Raw genomic sequence first — 21,450 nt, 5'->3', positions numbered from 1 at the left:
TTTCTAAATTTATCCACAAAACGTCAGCAGGGGCAGAGCAAAAAAACTATCCTAAAATTATAAGGGAGGGGTGCCTGGGTGGCTCAGTCGGTTGAGCATCTGACTTGGTTTTGGCTGGTGTCGTGATCTCATGGTTTCGTGAGTCCGAGCCCTGTGTTGGGCTCCATGCCGACAGTGTGGAGCCTGCTTGGCATTCTCTGTCTCCCTCTCTTTCTGCTCCTGCCCCCACTCGTGCTGTCTGTCTGTCTCTGTCAAAAGAAATAAATAAATAAACTTAAAAAAAATTAAAATTATAAGGGAAACACTTCTCTTGGTTTCAGGACTATGTGTTCTGGGTCTCTGGAGTTCTATGGTTGATGGGTGTCATGATTGGTTAATCTAGACCTGACATAGCTTAAAGGTTGCTTATCTGTGTCACAGGCAGGTGAGAACACCTAAGCTTGCCATATGTTTACTTCTGTTTATTCCCAGCACTAATTGCTTTTCCAGTGATGTAGTTATTTTGTTAGATCCATCAGTGGACCTATCTGACAAATATATCTGGATTTCAGAAGCCTTGAATTTCTTTTCTGGGAGCCATAGAATTGGCCAATACTGATAAATTTGATCAAAGCCTATAATAGTTTACTGAGTAAACAAATAATTGTCCCATGAAAGCAGCAAAACATAAAATTTTAATATGATCTATTAAACTTCATTTCTTCATGAGAGTGTTTTCTGGTATGTTTTTAGTTATGAACCTGTTCCAAAATGAATAGTTATGAAAACATCTGTATTTGCGAGTGTGGTGCCTCCTTCCCTGTTCATCCCGAAGAATGACATGGGAAAAGTATTATGATCACTCCCCAGTTAGGAGACTGATTCTTGAAACTGAATTATGTGCATTCAAAACAGTTGTGGTCACCCACTCAGAGGACGGATTTTCCTCAGGATGTATTTATGGCTCCAGCATTTAAATTGGGTCTGATGCTGTCCTTGTTTATCAATAACTGTTCCTCTAGGTTCAGGATCAAGCAGCTCTGTGGGCTTGTGGAGGGTAGAGAAAGCAAGTAGCTCAAGAGAACAGGAGATGCAAACCTCAACTTCCTCATTTGTGAAAGAGCGTACATATTAACTCCTACCTTGCTGGATTGTTGTGAAGATCAAGTCCAGAAAAGCACATGCAGTACTTAAAATGGTGGCCAGGACATAATTATTGTTCCATAGGTTTCTAAAAGATTAAAAACAAACAAACAAAACCCAGAAACACAAATCCGATTTTTCCAGGAGAAAATTTCTAGGATGGAGTAGAGGAAGTTGCTGTTGGTGTAACCCACCCAGAGGCCTATTATGCTGGCTTTGTAACCTGGAGTGTACTTCTCATTCTTGATCTTATTTGATCTTTTCGGCCCTTCAGACTCTCCCCTTGGTAGCCCAGGGGATTGAGACTCAGAAAGAAGTGAAGGCTAGCTGATGGATGGCCGGCCTACTTATCCTGGTACCAATAAAGCACTTTAAGAATACTAAAGTTTTTACAATTTCTGGCATGTTTAGATATCACCTTGATTGTATAGTTTAGGAAACTGGGCTGTAAAGTGGCTCAGGGACTGGCTGGGGTCAGAAGGCCACTTAGGAGCAGAATGCCAGGTCCAAGTTCCCAGGCCAGGCTGTATGTATGTACCTTCTACAGTCACATTGATGGATCCCCGACCCTCCTGCTACTGTGTTTGGTCTGCCTCTCTGATTTCATCTCCCGCTCACCCCTTGTGCCCTTCAACCCTAGACATACTCTGGCTTACCCCATGGGCTTTGCAGGTACCATTTCCCCTGCCTGGCATATTCTTCCCCTAGACTTGGTAAGGTTGGGTCCATTTCAATATTGTGGTTTCAGCATACCTATCACCTGCCAGAGAGGCCTTCGCTGATAATACGTTTTATTTTTTTTATCTAAAAAAGTTTTTTAATGTTTGTTTATTTTTGACAGAGGCAGAGCATGAGTGTGGGAGGGGCAGAGAGAGAGGGAGACACAGAATCCAAAGCAGGCTCCAGGCTTTGAGCTGTCAGCACAGAGCCCAACGCGGGGCTCGAACTCACAGACTGCGAGATCATGACCTGAGCCGAAGTCGGACGCTCACCCGACTGAGCCGCCCACTTTGCTCTCCTCCTAGTACCTACCATTACCTAATTTCTCTTGTTTGTTGAGTGATGTATTTACCTTCTGTCCTATGCTCTGGACTATATGCACTAGAAGGACAGAGACATACCTGTCAAGTTCATCTCTGTGCCTACAAGAATGCCAGAAACACACAGGTGGGCAATACATATTTGTTAAATGAATAAACAAACATGTCCCAGGTAAAAGTTCTCAAAGGCAGTGCTCCAGATATTCACTGGCAGGGCTGGTAGCTAATGCTAGTGTGGAGGGTATCAGTGCATGGAGGGTTCCATCCTTTGCAGATGGCAAGCGAGTGATAAAGACTCAAGTACTTCCAGAGTCCTTACTCTGTCCCAGACACACAGGGGCACTTTATATATATCAACTCATTCAATTGTCACACCAGTCTGTGAGGTGGGGACAATTATTTTCCCATTTTACAGATGAGGATGTTAAGGCCTCCGGAGGTGAAATCACTTCTTCAGGGTTACACAGCTAGTCCATGGTAGAGCTGGGGTTTAAACTGAGGCATCCGCCGTGCTGCTCTCAACCTGTATGGTATGTGACCTTTCAGCCAAGACTCTGTAGAGAAAAGATACCACGTTAGGTGTTAGTTGACTGAGACGGTCCTGAATCCTCCTGTCAGTGAGATTGTCTTAGTGGCGAAGACTGGAACCAAATGGCCTATGTTATCCTTTCTACGGTCTTGAAGCATTTGACTCCCTTGCTTGTATTGTTCCCACCTGAGCAGGCAACACTGGTCTCTGAACTCACCTACTGGTCTTCTGTCATTTGGCTCATTGACTGGCAGCCTGACCTGAGATGCCGAGAGGGCTGTTAGCTCACTCTGTTTCTGTCCTCCCATCCCAGGTACCATATCAGTGAACAGCAGGCGCACGCCATTCACTGCCAGCGGGGAGAGTGAGATCCTGGACCTGGAGGGGGACATGTACCTGGGCGGGCTGCCAGAGAACCGTGCTGGCCTCATCCTCCCCACCGAGCTCTGGACTGCCATGCTCAACTACGGCTATGTGGGCTGCATCCGTGACCTGTTCATCGACGGGCGCAGCAAGAACATCCGGCAGCTGGCGGAGATGCAGAACGCTGCGGGCGTCAAGTCCTCCTGTTCACGGATGAGCGCTAAGCAGTGTGACAGCTACCCCTGCAAGAACAATGCTGTGTGCAAGGACGGCTGGAACCGCTTCATCTGCGACTGCACCGGCACAGGCTACTGGGGAAGGACCTGTGAAAGGGGTGAGTTGGCCCTCGTGGGTGGCATGCAGGGTCTGAGTGGGGGCGGTGGATGGCAGTTGTGTCCCTCGATGGAACTACCCATGCTTTCTTTGTTTTAGAGAAGCATTTCCTTTTGTTCGCTGCTTCCAAGATTATACCCTTTCTGATTCTGGATGATTGAATTTGTTTAACTAGGATTGGATCCCAGAAAGGGAAACTTCAGAATAAGTATTACCAAGATCATGGTCCTTTTTCAATTAAATATGAGACATCTTCTATGTAGAGTGGGCACATACTTCTCTTTTAGGTTTCTGGATACACTAGCAATCTAGCTTTTTGGAGCTTTCTACATGCTAGTTCTTGGACTAGGCTTTAAAAATACACTGTAGAAGAAGGTAGATCCAGGCCTTTTCTCATGGAGTTGCTGCCTCCGGGAGTATTTAGTCATTAAAGAAATAATTACAAACATGTAAGAGGCAGCAGGATGTATTGGTTAAGAACATGAACTCTGGAGCCAGACTGGATGAGAAATCTGACCCTTATGGGGTGTTGTGAACTTTATCAAGATAACTGGTATCTTTCAGACTTGATTTCCTCATCTGTAAAATAGGGATAATCAGGCACCTACCTCACAATATATGGTGATGATTAAGTGAGCGAGTAGTTTCCCAGACAGTGACTTAGTAAGTATTGGTGATTGTAACCATCATCATTGTTGTTCTAAACATCACTAAAGGGAAAATAGAAGTTTGGGAGGCCTCTGCAGGGGGAGCCACCATCCTGTAGGGATTCATAGAAAGCTGATGCCAGGAAGAAATATGCAATCTAAGACTTGAAATATGACTAGGAGTTAGCTTTGCAAAGAGGTTGGAGGAAGGCATGTGTCTTAGACAAGAAAGACAGAATGTGCCAAGGGACAGAGATAAGAAACCATGGCACAGTTGAGGAACTGAACGAAGTCCAGAAAGGACTAGAGTGTGGCATGACGTGGGAGGAAGGGCATAAGAGGTAGGTGAAGGTGAAGGAGTAAGGAAGCAAACAGGCCAGGGTGCTGGGAGCAATCCTTTGCATTCACCACTTTAGCATCTTACATCTACATTGACTTTGCAGCTTGGGTGAAGGGTAGAGATGAAGGTAAAAAGAAATGGAATCAAGACACGGAGATTCTGGTCTTTAAGCAGTGTCCAATTCCAGCTTGTTTTATTCTTTTATATGCCAAGCTTATGGACTCAAGCTGGCTGTCCATAGGTTGTCAAACTCTATTTTATATGAAAGGATAGTTTCTGTAGTTATCAAGTGTTTGCTGAGGGCATAGCTTTAAGCATCCAAGGGCTTTAAGGATACTGCATCTGTAACATAGTTCCTGCTCTCAAGAAGTTTATCATTTATTTATCTGAGGAGTTGAGACATCTATACAAGAAGAGTAATAAAGCAATACAGGCCAGCATCATGGATTCTATTTGTGGACCAGACTGGGAGGATATGGAGATTCAGAGAAGAGAAGACTTTCTTGAGGAGGGACATGCAGGGTCTCATCCCTCAAGACTACTGGTGGCCAGAATTACCCAGTATCACAAGTCTGATGATGAGGATGAATCCTGGAACAATCCAGGAACAGGGGCTGGATGATGAGGCAAAGATGTTTTCAAGGCGTGGTTTTTGTGAGGCTAATTATATTATTAGATGAGGGGTATTTCAAAAGAACTGCAGATCTTTTTTACAGCTGGATCAAAAATAGGACACAGAGCACTGGGGTGAAGGAGGAAGAGAGAGCTTATTTGGAGCTTAGGGGATGTAAATTCAGTCACTGAATTTTCAAAGCTACAACAAGCAGAATTTGAACTAAGATGAGGAAGCAGCTGTATGGGGCGGGTCAGTCTGTCAAATTCCTAGACTTTCTGCCAAATCTGTTTGGAAGCTGGACTACCCTGGTATTGGTTTAGGTCAATAGAAAGGTCATTTGACATCTGAGATGAGTAAGACAGTTTTGGTGCAAGCCACATTGTTACAGATCTTCCACCACCATGGAAAGTAGTATAAAAACCAAAGATCGCTTCAGACATCCACTTCTCCCCTCAGGTCTCTTCCCAATTCAAGGACCTTGTGACTGCTGAAGACAGGAGGATTTCCTGTAGCCAGCGGTGCAAGGTGTCTCTGAGCTCACCTATTCCAAGGGTATATAAATGGGAGTTGGTCCAAGTTTTGCCAAGTACGGTGAAAGTCACTGCACCTTTTATGTTGTCACTTTGGACTAGTCATTAAGAGGCAGCTGATTGGGGATATATGAGGGACAATTATTCCTGGTACAGTGCAGCCAAGTCATCCATTCTAGCCAAATGAGAAGGAGCATAGCAAATTTAAGACATTTGATCTATACATCGCTCAAATCCCAGACGGTTCAACCGATTGTTTTGTTCCCCTGCTAATTGTTTTTTGGCCCTGTATTGTTCCTGACACCGTGTTCAGAGTGAATCAGTGGAGTGTAAAAATGGTAGGACTCTACTTGCTAGCAGAGAAAATAGAGTTTTCCAATGACATTGTTTTTCTTTATTGAAACTGATTTCTCAGTGGAGATACTTTGAGTATCTTTTATTCATTTTTATACATGATGTAGACATTTATTGAAACCCTAGCATATTCCAGGCACTGTATTAGATGCTGGAAATGCAAAGACATTGACATAGCCCCTGATGTTGATGAAGGGGTGTATAGTCCTTCCAGGGAAACAAAGGGGAATGCAGTAAATGTCCTAACATGTGGTAGATGTTATGCCATATGTCTATAGGGGAACAGTAGGGCAAATGGATGGGAGAGGCCATGTGTATGTAGGGGAGTGATGATTGGGAAAAGAGGATTCAAGATTTCCTGGATCTTTTTGTCTCCTATTTCTAGCAAAACTATGGTCTTTCTCTGCCTATGACCCTGTAGGCATTTCTGAAGAGTGGTGAAGGAAAAAAAAAAAACACACCAAAAACTTGTCAACATTTTTTATGTAAGGAGCATGATCCCCTTTGGATCCAGGAATGCTGCCTCACCCACCATGACCCCATCACTCAGTTTACTATTTTCTCTCTAATATTTGAACATTAACCGGAAGATTAGAATTGGTCATTTGTAGGAAATGTGATGAGACTGAGACAATTTCTAAGGCAGTGTGTCCTGTCTGGCCCAAATTGGAGTGTCCTGTTCTTGGATTTTGCTGTGGGGTCAGTCCTTTGGTATCACTGGTCCCACAATAGGAATGGTAGGGTTAGAGAGGCATTTGTTAATATAGAATGAAGAAAGCATAGGTGGAATACTAGAATTGGTAGAAAAAGAACAGAGTTGGGGATGGCCTGGGTCAGACACTAGATCCAAATAGCCCAAGAACTCAAGCAAAGTGAGCAAACAGATCAGTCTATAGGGCAACTCCCAGCTCAAAGCTGTCCTCCAAAGATAAGGGAATAAGGCAGGGAACCTAGGAAATATATAAATATATGAGATTAAGGTTAATTTTGAGGAGTATCTTTCTCTTATAGTAAAAATGGATGACTTGCTTGTACCCTCATAAGAATGCTTCTACTACCTGTGAAGATAGCAACTCTAAATCTTGACATTTAACAACTGGCTTGATGTCGTATTTAGATTTTGTCAGGATGATCTGATACTATTCTGCGAAGATGTAGATCTATCTTCCCTTCCCAGTTGTTCAGCTGTATCTATTTGGGTTTGTTTTTCATAGTGATGTGGGAGACGCCTGTCTCTCTGACCTAGAAAGCAAAGCCCTGTTTTGGTTGCTTCTTGCCAGTCAGTTTGGTTGAGATGCTCTAATCTACTGTAGGACCACCTGCCCTCCTGTGAAGCCCTGTTGTACAGAGGAAACGTTCCAGCTTGTCTATCTTAGGAAGATATGATCAGCTGATGTGAGACAACCAAGCCATCTTCTCCTTGTCAGTGTGGCCAGACTGTTTAGTTCAGTCTGTGGGAGCCAAGCATACATAGCCAAGATTATGGATTTGATTTTTTTTGTGGACCATCAAGCTTCAATTTATGACGCCACTGCAGATTCTGTCTTCCTCCCTGAATGACTTTTTCTGAAAGTATGCCATCATTTATTTAGCAAGCGAGAAAGTAGGATTCAGCATGAGTCCATTCCCATGACAAGAAAAGTAACCTACAGAACAGCACTTAGAGTCAGGGTGGTCTAGTGGTTAATGGCATGAATTTTGGAGTCACACAGACCTGGTTTCTGGGCTGATTCTGTCACTTACTAGCTAGGTGATGTACAAAAAACTTCTCTCTTAATTCTTCTAAGTCTCAGTTTCTTTATCTGTAAAATGGAGAGACTAATACTTTCTTGGTAAGGTTCTCTTGGTTGCAAGCTACAGAATCTACTATGGCTAACAGTCAAGGAAGAGGATTTACTGCATGATTGCCTAGAGAGGTATTGATCAAATGAAGATCTCACTAACTACATTTTTAAAAAGGAAGCAGAACAGCTCTAGGGACCCTAAGGCACTGTGATTCAAGTGACTCATGTCTCCTGGCCTCCAGATACTGGATTTTTCTATCCAGCATTTACATTTTCCAGAAAGGGAAACTGGCCCAGTTTGGTTTATCTGTCTTTCCTTATATCAATCAGCTCTGTTTAGGTGGGTGGTCCCCTAGAATAGATATGAAGGATCACGGGTGTGTGTGTGTGTGTGTGTGTGTAAATAAGATATTACTGCACCATTTTGCTAGTGCTCTTTCTTGGCTAAGCTCAGCATATTCTGACCCATAAGGCCATATCCTGTGACAGATATCCAGCCATGTGGAGCTGCTTCTGTCTGACAAAAAGAAATATAATCCGGAATCATGGAAATCGGATGCCTTTGAAAATAATAATTTGCACAACGAAGAGAATGTGATGAGAGGGTAAATCTGCTCTTCTCACTGGTTCCTGGGATTCCATTCATCTTATATAAGCACCAGCTGAAAACCAAGAATACAGATATTTTGAGTTTTCTTAAGTGACTCTTGTTCCAACAGGAAAAGAGTGCAGACAGCAGCTGCTCTCCCTTGCAGCCTAGGGACTTCCCTTTCAGCCAGCTCTCTGAATGCTGCTGTGTGCCTCTGGAGTAGCAGCAGTGTGTTCTGCCTGGGAAGGGTGGGTTCCCACCCTTAGATGACACTGGAATGTGTCATTTGGATGCCACATGGAAATTTTGATCTCAGAAATAGAGTTGACAGGTGCTGTTGATGTTTCTGTTCCTAATCTTTATTTCAGTAGGTGAGGAATTGGAAACTCTGAGAGGTTAACATCACTTTAACTTGGAGTAGCTGTAGAATGGTTAAAATTCATGATTCCTGACTTTTAATCTCTTGTACTTTCCATTGCATTGAGCAGCCTTTCCTTCCTGTATATCTGAGAGATGTCAGATTGTAAGGTCACTGAGGGGGGGAAAATGATGCATTACATATTTTTGTTGCCCACCTCCCCCAGTCTCTAGCACTGTGCTGTACACATACTATTGTGGTTAGGAAATGTTGGAAGACCTCAGTCTTCATTCCCGGGCCTCCTGTTAGTCTGCATACTCCCTTTGGTGTCCTCATCCATTGCCATGGTGTCAAAGGTCATCTACATGTTGTTGACTCCCAAATCAACTAGCTTGGCAGATCTCTAGCTTGGCAGTCTCTGGAATCCCAGATTTCTGTATCCGGTTGCTTGCTTGAGATATCCATTTAGATTTCTGATAGGTATCTTAATCATAACATTGAAAAATAAATTTTGAGTCCCTCCTCCCAGTGTTAAGACTCTTCCCCCACCACCTTCTGTCTCAGTAAATGGCATCACCATTGTCTTTGGCATTATCATTGTCTTTGGCATTTTCCTTGATTTTTCTCCCACTTTTTTAAATCTTTCACGGCAGTTTCAGGTAGACCTCTTATTTAAACCCGTCCTCATCTGTTCACCTCTCTCCCTCTCCACCACCATCATCTTAGGTCAGTCTACACTAATCTCTTTTTTGTACACCTAGATAGCATGTCAGATGGTTATGAAAAGCTCAAAATCATTTTCTGCCTTTTTCCGAGTATTATATTATTAAAATATTTATATATTCAATATTTTCCTGTATTAAGTATCTTTAGTTTCAGTGGCTCTTGGTTCCCCAAATTGTAGGAAATGAAGCTATGATACTTCTTTGGAAAGAACTTCAACATTAACATAGCGGTTCCACAAGTAGGCATCTGTCTCTTCTCTGTACCAGGCTTGGTGAGCTAAGTTGTGAGGATGAAGTTTTGTAGGAGACATGGTTTCTGTTCTTCATGAACTCATAGTCTAGTGGAGGGGCTGGAGAAGTAGTCTGCAAATTGTAATGCAATCTACCAATGGCAGTAATTCAGAGAATAATCATAGGGAAGAAAAGATGGCAATTAGAAATCAAAATATGTTTAGCACAGTATATCACTTTATAACTGGTTCTGGATCCACTGGGGTCTACTCAGACTAACACTGGTGTAGGAATAACAGAAGCCCTGACTTCTAAGGTCAAACATAATAATGTTGGTTGCTTTTATAGGTTCCAGTGCCATCGAGGATCTGCTCCCATTCCCCAGGGATACCCAGGCCCTTTATTTAGATGTGTGACCTTGAGGTTCATACTTGGATACCGTGGCCTCTCTGTTCTGCAAAAATAAAATGAGGCAGTTGTGTTTCATGCTCTCTCAGGGCCCTTCCAATTCTAAAACTCTGTGATTCTCAAATGTCATCGGCTTGGCAGTATCTTTCCTTATCCTGAGTAGAGGGGTAAAGGTGAGTGAAGGGCAGAATAGGAATGCAAGTCCTTGTTTTGTTACAGGCTGCATAACTGTCTAAGTTAGGAGGCTGGGTTTAGTTACATCAGCACTGCAGTGAAGTTCTTGGATTCTTTAATCTATGAAAAGTAATACCTTGGTGTACCGGGAATACTTCAGGCCCGTGATACATAGGTTTTAATTGATGGATTCATGAATAGAACCTTGGATTTCTTAAGAACATTTAAAGACTGTCACCTTTTTGGTCCAGTTTTTACCCCTTTTGATGGGTAATGATATTTATCAGAGAAAGTGGCTTCTCAAGAAATGTGCAATTCATGAGGTGCCTGGGTGGCTCAGTTGGTTAAGTGTCTGACTCTTGATCTCAGGTCAGGATCTTGTGGTTCATGAGTTTGAGCTACACATTGGGCTCTGTGCTGACAGCACAGAGCCATCTTGGGATTCTCTCCCCCCCCCTCTCTCTCTCTCTCTCTCTCTGCCCCTCCTCTGCTTGTGTACACGTGTGCATACACTTTCTCTCTCAAAAGAAATAATCCAGTGAAGAAATGGGCAGAAGACATGAATAGACACTTCTCTAAAGAAGACATCCAGATGGCCAACAGGCACATGAAAAGATGCTCAATGTCACTCCTCATCAGGGAAATACAAATCAAAACCACACTGAGATATCACTTCACGCCAGTCAGAGTGGCCAAAATGAACAAATCAGGAGACTATAGATGCTGGAGAGGATGTGGGGAAACGGAAACCCTCTTGCACTCTTGGTGGGATTGCAAACTGGTGCAGCTACTCTGGAAGACAGTGTGGAGGTTCCTCAAAAAATTAAAAGTAGATCTACCCTCTGACCCAGCAATAGCACTGCTAGGAATTTACCCAAGGGATACAGGAGTGCTGATGCATAGGGGCACTTGTACCCCAATGTTTATAGCAGGACTTTCAACAGTAGCCAAATTATGGAAAGAGCCTAAATGTCCATCAACTGATGAATGGATAAAGAAGATGTGTTTTATATACACAATGGAATACTACTTGGCAATGAGAAAGAATGAAATATGGCCTTTGGTAGCAACGTGGATGGAACTGGAGAGTGTTATGCTAAGTGAAATAAGTCATGCAGAGAAAGACAGATACCATATGTTTTCACCCTTATGTGGATCCTGAGAAACTTAACAGAAGACCATGGGGGAGGGGAAGGGGAAAAAAGCTGGAGAGGGAGGGAGGCTAAAACTATAAGAGATTCTTAAAAACTGAGTATAAACTAAAGGTTGATGGGGGGTGGGAGGGAGGGGAAAGTGGGTGATGGGCATTGAGGAAGGCACCTGTTGGGATGAGCACTGGGTGTTGTATGGAAACCAACTGGACAATAAATTTCATATTAAAAAAATAAAAAAAAGTATACAATTCATTAACATCAACTGACATGTCCTCACTTTTTCTTATCTGTTGGTGCTTAGATTATACAGTTGTATCTCTGGTGACCACTGTAGCAGTGCTCAGACTTAGCCTCTTTGTTTTCCTCTTCGTTTTCATCTTCCTGTTTTCTAAGTTTTCCTTCCCACAGGCTCAAGATTGTATGATCCCAAGAAATTGTACCATAGTGCATGAACCCTTCCTAAGTGTTATTCTACCAGGTTAGGGTCTGAGATTCTCCTGATCAAAGCTGCCCCTGTAACTTGAAAGAGAGTAAGGGAAGGGAATTCTGGCTATTCTGGAGTCTTGAAGCTCAAAGGTCTCAGAACTGGTTGGGGATTTTGTACATCCCTGAAAAATTTATAGCTAAGCCTATGTTCAGCCTGAAAATATGAGGGTCAGAACTTTGGGGCAGCACATGACAGCTGCTTAGAACCGTTTCATACCTGCTGTGGGCTGTGGTTCTGTCCAATGCACGGACATGGTGGCCATTTATATTGCTGCTGTATACCTTTATCACTGCCTTTGCTAAAAGCTTCTTAACTGCTAGCAGACATCTGCCTGATGGGTGCAATAAATTGAGATGCTGCTGAATTAGGAGAAACAAGTGCTTTAAAATGCACACAGAGGGATTATCATAGCTTTTTCCAATATCTCTGGCTTTGTGTGTCTTTTCATAGATAGATGAATTCTTCCTTGCTCCAGTCAGATTAAGAGGAAAGGAAAGTTAAGAGATCTACTGTTTATTGAGAGAAATTATGCGCCTGCTCTGTGTTAAGTTCTTAATATACACTGGGCCATTTAACCCTCACATCCACTCTGCAGGCTGCATATTATTATCCTCATTTTCTGGTTGAAGAAATTAAGGGCTCGATTCATTCATTCCAAAGCACCTATTTAGCACTATGTGCCAGAAGCCGTGTTGAGCCCTCAGGATACAAAAGCATTGATCATGTCTCTCCTCATAAACATTCTAATAAATTCTGCTATCTGAGGAAGGTGGGACATAAATTCCAGGGGGAAGTATCATGGACAGCATCACAAATTAGGTGACACTAGAGCTGAGGCTTGGTAAAGTAGTGGGTCTCTCCCAGGTAGACCAGGCAGGTGAAAGTATTCCAGGCAGAGGAAGCAGATATGTGAAGGTGACTTTGGTAAATAGGAAGTTTTCCTGGTGTATGGAATCTAAAGCTTGGGAAGTAGGAGAGGAATTTGAGGGGATATTTTACAAGGTGTGGCTGGAGGGGTGGCATGGCCAGTTGTGAAGCACTTTGTTCACTCTCCCGACAAGTTTGGACCTTCTCTTACAGGAGGCATGCTATTTTTAGCAATGTGAGAACAGGATGTGATGTGGGAGACAGGAGCCAACAGACTAGTGTGCATTAGTTCTGTTTGCATTTGCATTAATTCGGGAATGAGAAATAAGAGCCCTAAGTGAGGTAGAGGGAATGGAGGTTGCGTTTGGGGGGCACATCCAATAGACATTTAAGGGGAAGTATCAATAGGACTTAATTGTGCAGTAGCTAAAGAGTGTTCAAGACTTGATTAGAACAAGAGTTTGGCCACAAAAGTTATTCTTTCTTTCCTGTTCTACTCAGCCATCTCTAATCAGCTAGAGATGCTTGGGAGGAGAGGGGAGGAGGTAGCTAGTAGTCCCCTACATACGCTGGTCCCACTCTGAATATATGTGCCTAACTCTCTGTGCCTCAGTTTTTAGATTTACCACTGAGAATATCCACAGTGGCTGCTTAATTGGCTTGTTGGGAACCTCTGTTATAAAGCCAAAGTGTATGATGTACTTACATAGATAAGCCAACATACCCCTTTCTGAATTTGGAGTTCAGCAATTTAAGAATGGAAAAAAAATTATATGGCTGGTGTTCTTATCCTGTTTTTTCCTTCTGTTGTAGAAATAATCTAGATGGGATTTTTGTGTTTAAGCATAACAATACAGGCTAGAAGTTAAAAGTCGGAAGGAGGGTTGTGCCAGATGGAAAACCTACCAAAGCCTGCTCTTCTCCATTCTTTAAATGGTTTGTACTTGGAATCAAGACCTGACTCCAGTATAATCCTAGATTTTGAAGAACTAGGTTAAAATGATCTGTTGTTGACAACTGTGATTATCTCATACTCTGGCATAGATTTGATGAAAAAAAAAATGAATTGTAGTTTCTTTGACTCTTATAAAAGTGGGCATGTTTGATATTAAGCCAAAAGATTCTTTCCTTAGAGATAGGGAAATCAGATTTTTAATTTTTCTTTATTCTAGTCTCTCATTAGGACTTTACAGCAATGATATTTAATACCGAGGATTGTGGATGTGTCTGTGCATAGGTCACATGTATATAGTTTCCCTCCAGTTTCCCAGATGTGTCTATATTTTCATGGGTTCTGTTATAACCCAATTTGGGGTTATTAACGTGAAGAGACAACACACCTGTAGCAATCATGAATAAAAGGCAGGAACTCAAAACCTGAAAGTGGATTGACCCAAAGAAAACCAGAGAGAGTATTAAAGAGTCATAGATCTATTTATCTTGCCAGAGGCTCAGATGTTATCTGGCATAACAGTCCTCCCCCCGCCCCCCCCCCCCCCCAGTTTTAGGTGAGGAAACTGAGGCCTCCAGGTAGGAAATGAATTGCCCAAAGGATGGAATGTAATGTTCTTAACCCCTCATTTCAGTTCCCTTTTGGTTGAATTTTTTTAAAGAAATAGGCACTGGCAGTATCTGTGCGTATTTTGTGAAGATATATGTTTATGTCCCTGTGGCCTACTAAGCAGTAGAATTATGACATTATAGGAAAAGCATTTAGTCCATTTCCAGTAATTTAGTCTTATTGGTAAATTTTATTTGAAATGTTGGCAGTTGATTTAGAGAGAAGAAATATGAAGATAAAGACATGTATACGTTTCTCCTCCCTCCATCCCTCCCTCCCTCCCTCTCTTTCTTTCTTTCTAAATGTTATTTTATTTTGGGAAAGAGAGTGAGTGAGCAAGCAGGGAGGGGCAGAGAGAGAGAAAGAGAGAATCCCAAGCAGACTTTGCACTATTAGTGTGGTGGGCTCTATCCCATGACCACAAGATCATGACCTGAGCCAGAATCAAGAGTCAGACGCTTAACCAACTGAGCTGCCCAGCGCCCCTGCTCCTTTCTTTCTTTCAACACCTATCTCCTCTTGCCCCATGAGCAACAAATAAAGGCAGCTCAACAGAGAGGATGTTGTAGTGACAAGTGCATCTGGGACTTAGGCCTGGAATCCCTGGGTACGAACAGCTCTTGGAAGGCCCCCTTCTGAGGACTGTTAGACTGCCATTTCCCTGGCAAAGAGATGCAATCTTTCTTAGAGAAGATCATTTCATGCTTCTTAGCATGTTTAACCTTTACAGCAAGCCATTCTCATCAAAATGACAAACCCCAGCAGAGCCTTCTGAGAGGCCAGTAAATCAGAAACCTTATGAAATCTGTGGGATTAGCATGCTCGCCTTCTTTGTTTCCCCAGGGAAAGAAAGCCCGGTGCCTTTCAGATTTCAGTCTTCTCTGCAGGCCTCTTGTCTGGAGTTCCCTGCTGTGGCCCACTGGTATTTGAATATTGTTTTCCTATAGTTGCCCACAGCCACATACTAACACCAGCCAAAGGCAGCACATTCTGTATCTCCATCAGTGACATTGTAAATGGAAGGTAACTGCTCTGATGTTTGCTTAGTTGAATTTTTCCCACCCTTGAAGTCTTCCTTTCTGGGTCTGAAGATAGTGCCTGGCTCTTAATGTCACCATGCGTGGTGACAGGCAGTTGCTCATCTCCAGCTGGGTGTCTCTGGTCCCCATGCCCTATTTTTCAGTCTGTAAGGAAACTTCTTTCACAAACAACCCAACTTCTCCAGCTGCTGCAATGTGGGGCCTCCTTCTGTGGAAGTCTACAGAGTCAAGTCTATGTTGAGCACAGAAGTGGAAAGAAAAAGGGTTGATGAATAAAAGTGCTGTTCAGGTGATAAAAACACCTTTATAGGGGATGGTGGGGGGTGACTTTTATCAGAATTTATAGGGTCATATTTAGAGTTGGAAGGGACCTCTGAGGTTTTTGAGTCTAACCCAATATCTGTTGCATAAACATCCTTGATAAAATCCCTAAAGTGTTCTGTGGACTCTATGGGAACATTTGCTCTGTTTCCATATGCTGTGCTAAATGCCTAGCAATGGGTAGCTTATTTAATAGTTGTAATAACTGTATAAGATAGGTGCTATTTTTACGCTCAGTTTACATCTGAGGAATGATAGGGTCAAGGATAGGTTAAGTAACTTGCCCAAGGTTATCCAGTTCTTCTGGGCCCTCCACCCCTGAACCCACTCTTTTGTTATCAATAATACTCTATGGCTCCAAGTGATAAGGGAGTTCCTCTCCCATTTCATGTTTGGATAGCACTAAATATTTGAAAAGTCTCCTTTTTGCCATGCACAGAGGTCTCAGTTCTTCTAATATCTTTCTTTTAATCTTGGTTCAGGATTTGGGAACTCTACAGGATTTATCCACTCATTTGACATTTACTCAGTACTCACTATGCCAGGGACACCTGGGATATATAGAACTGATCAAACCTAAACCCTCTTCTACAATAGACCTTCAGTTACTTAAAGAGGACTGTCATTTTCCACTGAAATGTTGTCAGTCATTCACAGGATAAACATCACTGCTTTCTTCAGCCACTCATCACCTGTTGGGTTTTGAGTTTCTCCATAATCTAGTAGTTACTGAAGTGGCTTGAGGAAGATGAGGAGGGACTGTGCGCTCAGGAAATGGAAGTGTAGCTTCCAGTACCAGGGAGCTGTGCGAAGTAGGCTAAGCCCTTTAGGCAGCAGGCACGTGTTATTAAAACACTAGCCTGGGGCACCTGGCTGGCGCAGTCGGTTAAGCGTCCGACTTCAGCCAGGTCACGATCTCGCGGTCCGGGAGTTCGAGCCCCGCGTCAGGCTCTGGGCTGATGGCTCAGAGCCTGGAGCCTGTTTCCGATTCTGTGTCTCCCTCTCTCTCTGCCCCTCCTCCGTTCATGCTCTGTCTCTCTCTGGCCCAAAAATAAATAAACGTTGAAAAAAAAAAATTAAAAACAAAAAAAACCAAAAAAAAAACCACTAGCCTAAACAGTTCTCAGACATTGTAACATCTTATGGACTATGGGTTTGTGTGGCGGGGGACTCACTGGCATATTAATGAGGGGTATATACTTTTGATAGTTTCTGATCCTGAAAAAAATGCCTCAGGCCCACCATTGGCAGCATCACGTTTACTGCCTAGTTGTATTTCTCAAAATAGTTCTAGACTGAGTGGGTTACATCACATATTTCATAGCAAGGCTGAATTTATTTTTGGACGTAGGAACTTCTCAGAGATCACTCGACAAGGAAACCATGTTTTTGCCACGTATCAGCTGATACAGATTCATTGAATGCTAGAGCTGGTCACAGCCTTAAAAGTCACCTGTTCTAGTGCTGGTAATTCACAGAGGAAGAACCGAGGTTCAGTTCGGTTATATAAGTTGTCTAGAGTCACATAGGTAGCCGTAGTGGGGCTTGTAACTCAGTATTTTGAATCCTGGACTGGGACTCTCTATCCTCAGGCAATGTGAGGAGGTGCTCTGGCTTTGTGCCTTTGGTGTGGTCATCCTGTGTAGATGACAACAGGATGCTTGTGTAGAGCAACTCAGAACCTTTCTGCACAAGCTCAGTGGCTCCTTACGATTTTTTTTTTTTTTTACATGTAATAGTCCCTTTATTTATTGCAAATAAGCTAGGCAATTAATTCACAGTTAGCAGCTTATGGCCTGGAAAATCTCATTACCCGAACCTTACATTATCAACACATCTGTTTTAAAAGAGATGCTTAAAGAAGTGGTGTGAATATCCAGATTCCTGATCATCTCCAAGAAAGGGTGGGAGGAGCCACTGAAAGGCAGTTTTGGAAGGAGTGTAGAGTTGTTCCAAGGTTATCAAAGCCACTTGAATTTACACATCAGGGAGTATAAAAAGGGAATTCACATTTATTGAGTATCTACTATGTGCCAGGTATAATTTGGTGCTTAGGTTAAGATGCAGGAGTTTTGGAGTCAGATAGAGCTGGATATGAATCCCAGTTCTGTACTGATTACCATGTAATCTTGGGTGTATTTTTAACCTCTCTAAGCCTCCATTTTCTGATCTACAAAACAAGCCTTTTGGGGGTTGTTGTGAGGCTTAAATAAGATGATTATGTAAACATATTAGCATGACACCTGTAACTTTATACATATTCAATACACAGAACAAGCTTATAAAGTGTGTGGTATGATTAAGATTTTTAAGATAAGTAAACCAAGACCCAGAAAGGTTAAATAACTTGCCATAGTCACAAATACTAGAGGTCAGAATTTTAAAACCTAGTCTGTTAGATTTTATATTATACTTTGCCATTCATTAAAATGGGAGGTCTTGGAGGTGATGGAATTGGGTACTTTGGGAGGGAGAAAGAACCGTGGGAAGTGGAGAGGGCTTTTTTGTTGTTTATCTTCCAGCTCTGTGCACCCTCAGCTTCAAGACTTTCAGTGGGTGAACTTGAGGCATAAGCAGACGTGGAAGCTGCCCATTTGGAGTAAATTCAGGGTTTAGAAAAGCAGTCAGGGTCCTCCACATTCTCTTGCCCACATTCTTGGTTCCTAAGTAAAGGTGAAGATGTCTAAGGTTTTATGGGGCCGGTCTAGAAAAGCTTAGAATGGGTCCTCTGTACTGGGAAGACAAACTTTGCCCTATTTTGATTCATCTAGGGCCACCACGTACCCTAACTCACACCTATGTCCATATGCACATGAGCACACACGTACACACATGTGCACACACACACACACTCTCTCTCGTTCTTCAGCCATAAAACTGGACCTCTTTAAATTTTGTTTTGCTTATTCTCCTGCACTAGCCCAAGAACCATTAAGCATGTATCAAGCATCCCAGTGCCAAGGGAAGAAAGAAAAGGAGCTCAGTCTTTGTTGTGGAGGAAAAAAGTCAAAGACTGAATGGAAGACTAAATGAATGGAGCTAATAACTCAAAGATTTACTTTACTGAAGTTAGAATTCCAGTTTATTATCTGAGAAATTTGGAGAAGACTGGTGCCTGAACACCCCTCTTCTCCACTCCTCAACACACACACAGGTTAGGGTTTTCTGATGGGCAGAGGTGAGGATGCATCTAAAGAAGAATCATCCAGGAGTTCCCTTAGACTGGGGCCTATTCTCTTGGCCCTGTTGCAGTGATTCCCATAACCCAGTGTTAGCTGTAGAGAGGCAAGATTGAAGTGTTGTTCATGGCAAACAGATGGGCAGGCATGGGAATGAATGATGAAGCTCCTATAAAAGGGTAAGGGGCTTATGCATCCAGGGCAGGCATTTCTACCATTTGAAACAATGGGGCTGACCTTGCAACTCTCCTTGGTGAGGTGAGCCCCAGTTGGTCCCCTCCCCTGTCCTCTTTACCTTTTTACTGTCATTCTCCTTCTTTTTCTCCTCTCTTCCACCTCAACCCTACACAACCCTTTCTTCCCTTCTGTCTCCTTTTTGGGGGCTTGATACAGCAATAATATCTACTTTTAATGGGCAGTTACCTTGCAGAGGGATGAAATTGACCCTTGTTTATTCAGAATGTTTGGCCTGGAGGCTGCCTTAAAATGTGGGCTGCCAGAAGCCGCATGGTGGCTGGTGCCTGGGGCTATCTAGGTAAGTGGCAGCTAGTAGAAGGGAAGGAAGGATGGCCTTGTAGGCCTCTGTAAGCACTTTGTGTAGCCTGGAAGCCATCTCCCTGTGAATAAATGAGAAAGCCTCTCTCTCAGCAAGAGGGAACAATGACTGTAGAGCCAGGTGGCTAAAGTTCAAGGGAAGAGTGCAGAGTTTTCTTGACTTGGCTGCTGCAAAAGAGACCCTGTCTGCCTGATGTTGGGTTCCCTTGGGCTTTCTGTAAAGGGAGATTGATGTGTGATGATGAAGTAGTGCTTCCTCAGGATGAAGCTGAATCGAATTACTTCTAATTTTTTTTCCCCTTTCTTTCTCACTTCAGTCTTTTACCTTCTTCCTCACCTTTCTTTCACATTCTTTCTCTTCTTTGTGCAATCCCTTCAACACATGCTTTGTTTCCTTCCTACACTGAGAACATTTGACCCATCCCATTTCTTTTCACTACCGAGTTGCTTTGATGCAATTGATATAATGAATCTTGACTTCGGTAGGACTGTTAGTCTGTCTTCATAAAATGCTACTCAATAAACCAATCTCTAGATTAGAACTCTGGTAGGAGTGTTTGCCACTGTTGGGAAGAAGCCTCATTAAGAATTGTTCTCAGTGGGTTATTACCAATGTTCTAAGTCATGGATCTCTATTAAAAAAAAAAACATTGATTTTTATGATTATTAAAACAATATATATGTTCATGCTAGAAAATTTGGAATGTATGAAAATTTATTAATTCAACTTTTATTTGGCCAATATTAATTACCTATTTTTATGGCAGATCATAATTAAAAATAATAATTAAAAATAAATTAAAAATCAAGCATAATTATACCGGAAATGGTCATTGTTAACCTAGTCATATGCTTTATTCCATTCCTCTAGGCAGTGTGTATATGAAACACATATATGTAAAAAAAATTTTAATGTTTAGTTTTGGGACAGAGCTCAAGTGAGGGAGGGGTAGAGAGAGGGAGAGACAGAACCCAAAGCAGGCTCCAGGCTCTGAGCTGTCCGCATAGAGCCCGATGTAGGGCTCAAACCCACAAACAGTGAGATCATGACCTGAGCCAAAGTTAGATACTTAACTGACTTTGGCCAGCTACCCTGGCACCCCTATAAAATATATTTTCATGTCATTTTATTTATTTATTTTTTTTTTAATTTTTTTTTCTACGTTTTTTTTTTTTTTTTTTAATTTATTTTTGGGACAGAGAGAGACAGAGCATGAACGGGGGAGGGGCAGAGAGAGAGGGAGACACAGAATCGGAAACAGGCTCCAGGCTCCGAGCCATCAGCCCAGAGCCTGACGCGGGGCTCGAACTCACGGACCGCAAGATCGTGACCTGGCTGAAGTCGGACGCTCAACCGACTGCACCACCCAGGCGCCCCTCATGTCATTTTAAAAGTAGTTCGCTATCCTGAATTTTTTCAGTTAGAATTATGTCATCATTTTGGTTATATAATTCCATAATTATGCCATAATTTCAATTTAGCTTTATATCAATATAGCTTTATCTCAAATTATAAAGAAAATCTTAAAAATATGATTTTTAATGACTTCACATTAGGCATACTTGTCAGTGCCTCAGTCACATTGTTAATAAGTCACTCGAAAACTTAGTAGCTTACAACAAGCAACATTTAAATATTATGCTTATAGGTTGGGGGGCTGTGCTCCAGGCTCTGAAATGACTGGATAGAGCTGCAGGTGTTGATAGTCTCTACATTCTCCTTTGACACTGCCCAGGAAGTACTCTTCTGGCAAATTGTTGCAGGATTTTTTTTTTTTACCTTAATACCCAGGATTCGTTGTCTCGCTGCTTCAAAGAATGAAGAGCTGGGGGTGCCTGGGTGGCTCAGTCGGCTGAGCATCCGACTTCGGCTCAGGTCATGATCTCCCGGTTCGTGAGTTCAAGCCCCGTGTCGGGCTCTCGGCTGACAGCTTGGAGCCTGGAGCCTACTTCAGATTCTGTGTCTCCTTCTCTCTCTGCCCCTCCTCTGCTCACACTCTCTCTCTCTCTCTCTCTCTCTTAAAAATAAATAAACCTATAAAAAAATTAATAAAAGAATGAAGAGCTGGACACAAAATGAGTAGCAAGCAAAAGTTTATTTAGAGAATAAGATTAGAAAGGAAGAATAGTAGGAAAGCTATTT

General features: G+C 42.5%; 1 protein-coding gene across 34 annotated transcripts in view; it reads left to right on the top strand.

Annotated features, from left to right (window-relative positions):
* Nucleotides 1-21,450, top strand: part of NRXN3 (neurexin 3) — a 1,579,173-nt gene that overhangs the window by 519,939 nt on the left and 1,037,784 nt on the right. For all 34 annotated transcript variants that reach the window (XR_015252137.1, XR_015252136.1, XM_086709138.1 and 31 more), the window contains one exon: nt 3,005-3,388. Coding sequence is in view for 32 of the 34 variants with exons in the window: in XM_086709138.1 (XP_086565264.1) it covers nt 3,005-3,388 (384 nt within the window). In the remaining 2 variants the exon portion in view is untranslated. The remainder of the gene's footprint in view (nt 1-3,004; nt 3,389-21,450) is intronic.

Source organism: Puma concolor, chromosome B3 (genome assembly GCF_028749965.1).
Source record: "Puma concolor isolate L17-30 chromosome B3, mPumCon1.1.hap2, whole genome shotgun sequence".
NCBI classification, from domain to species: domain Eukaryota; kingdom Metazoa; phylum Chordata; class Mammalia; order Carnivora; family Felidae; genus Puma; species Puma concolor.
The sequence above is the reverse complement of the archived record's forward strand: the minus strand, read 5'-3'. Positions and strand labels throughout refer to the sequence as shown.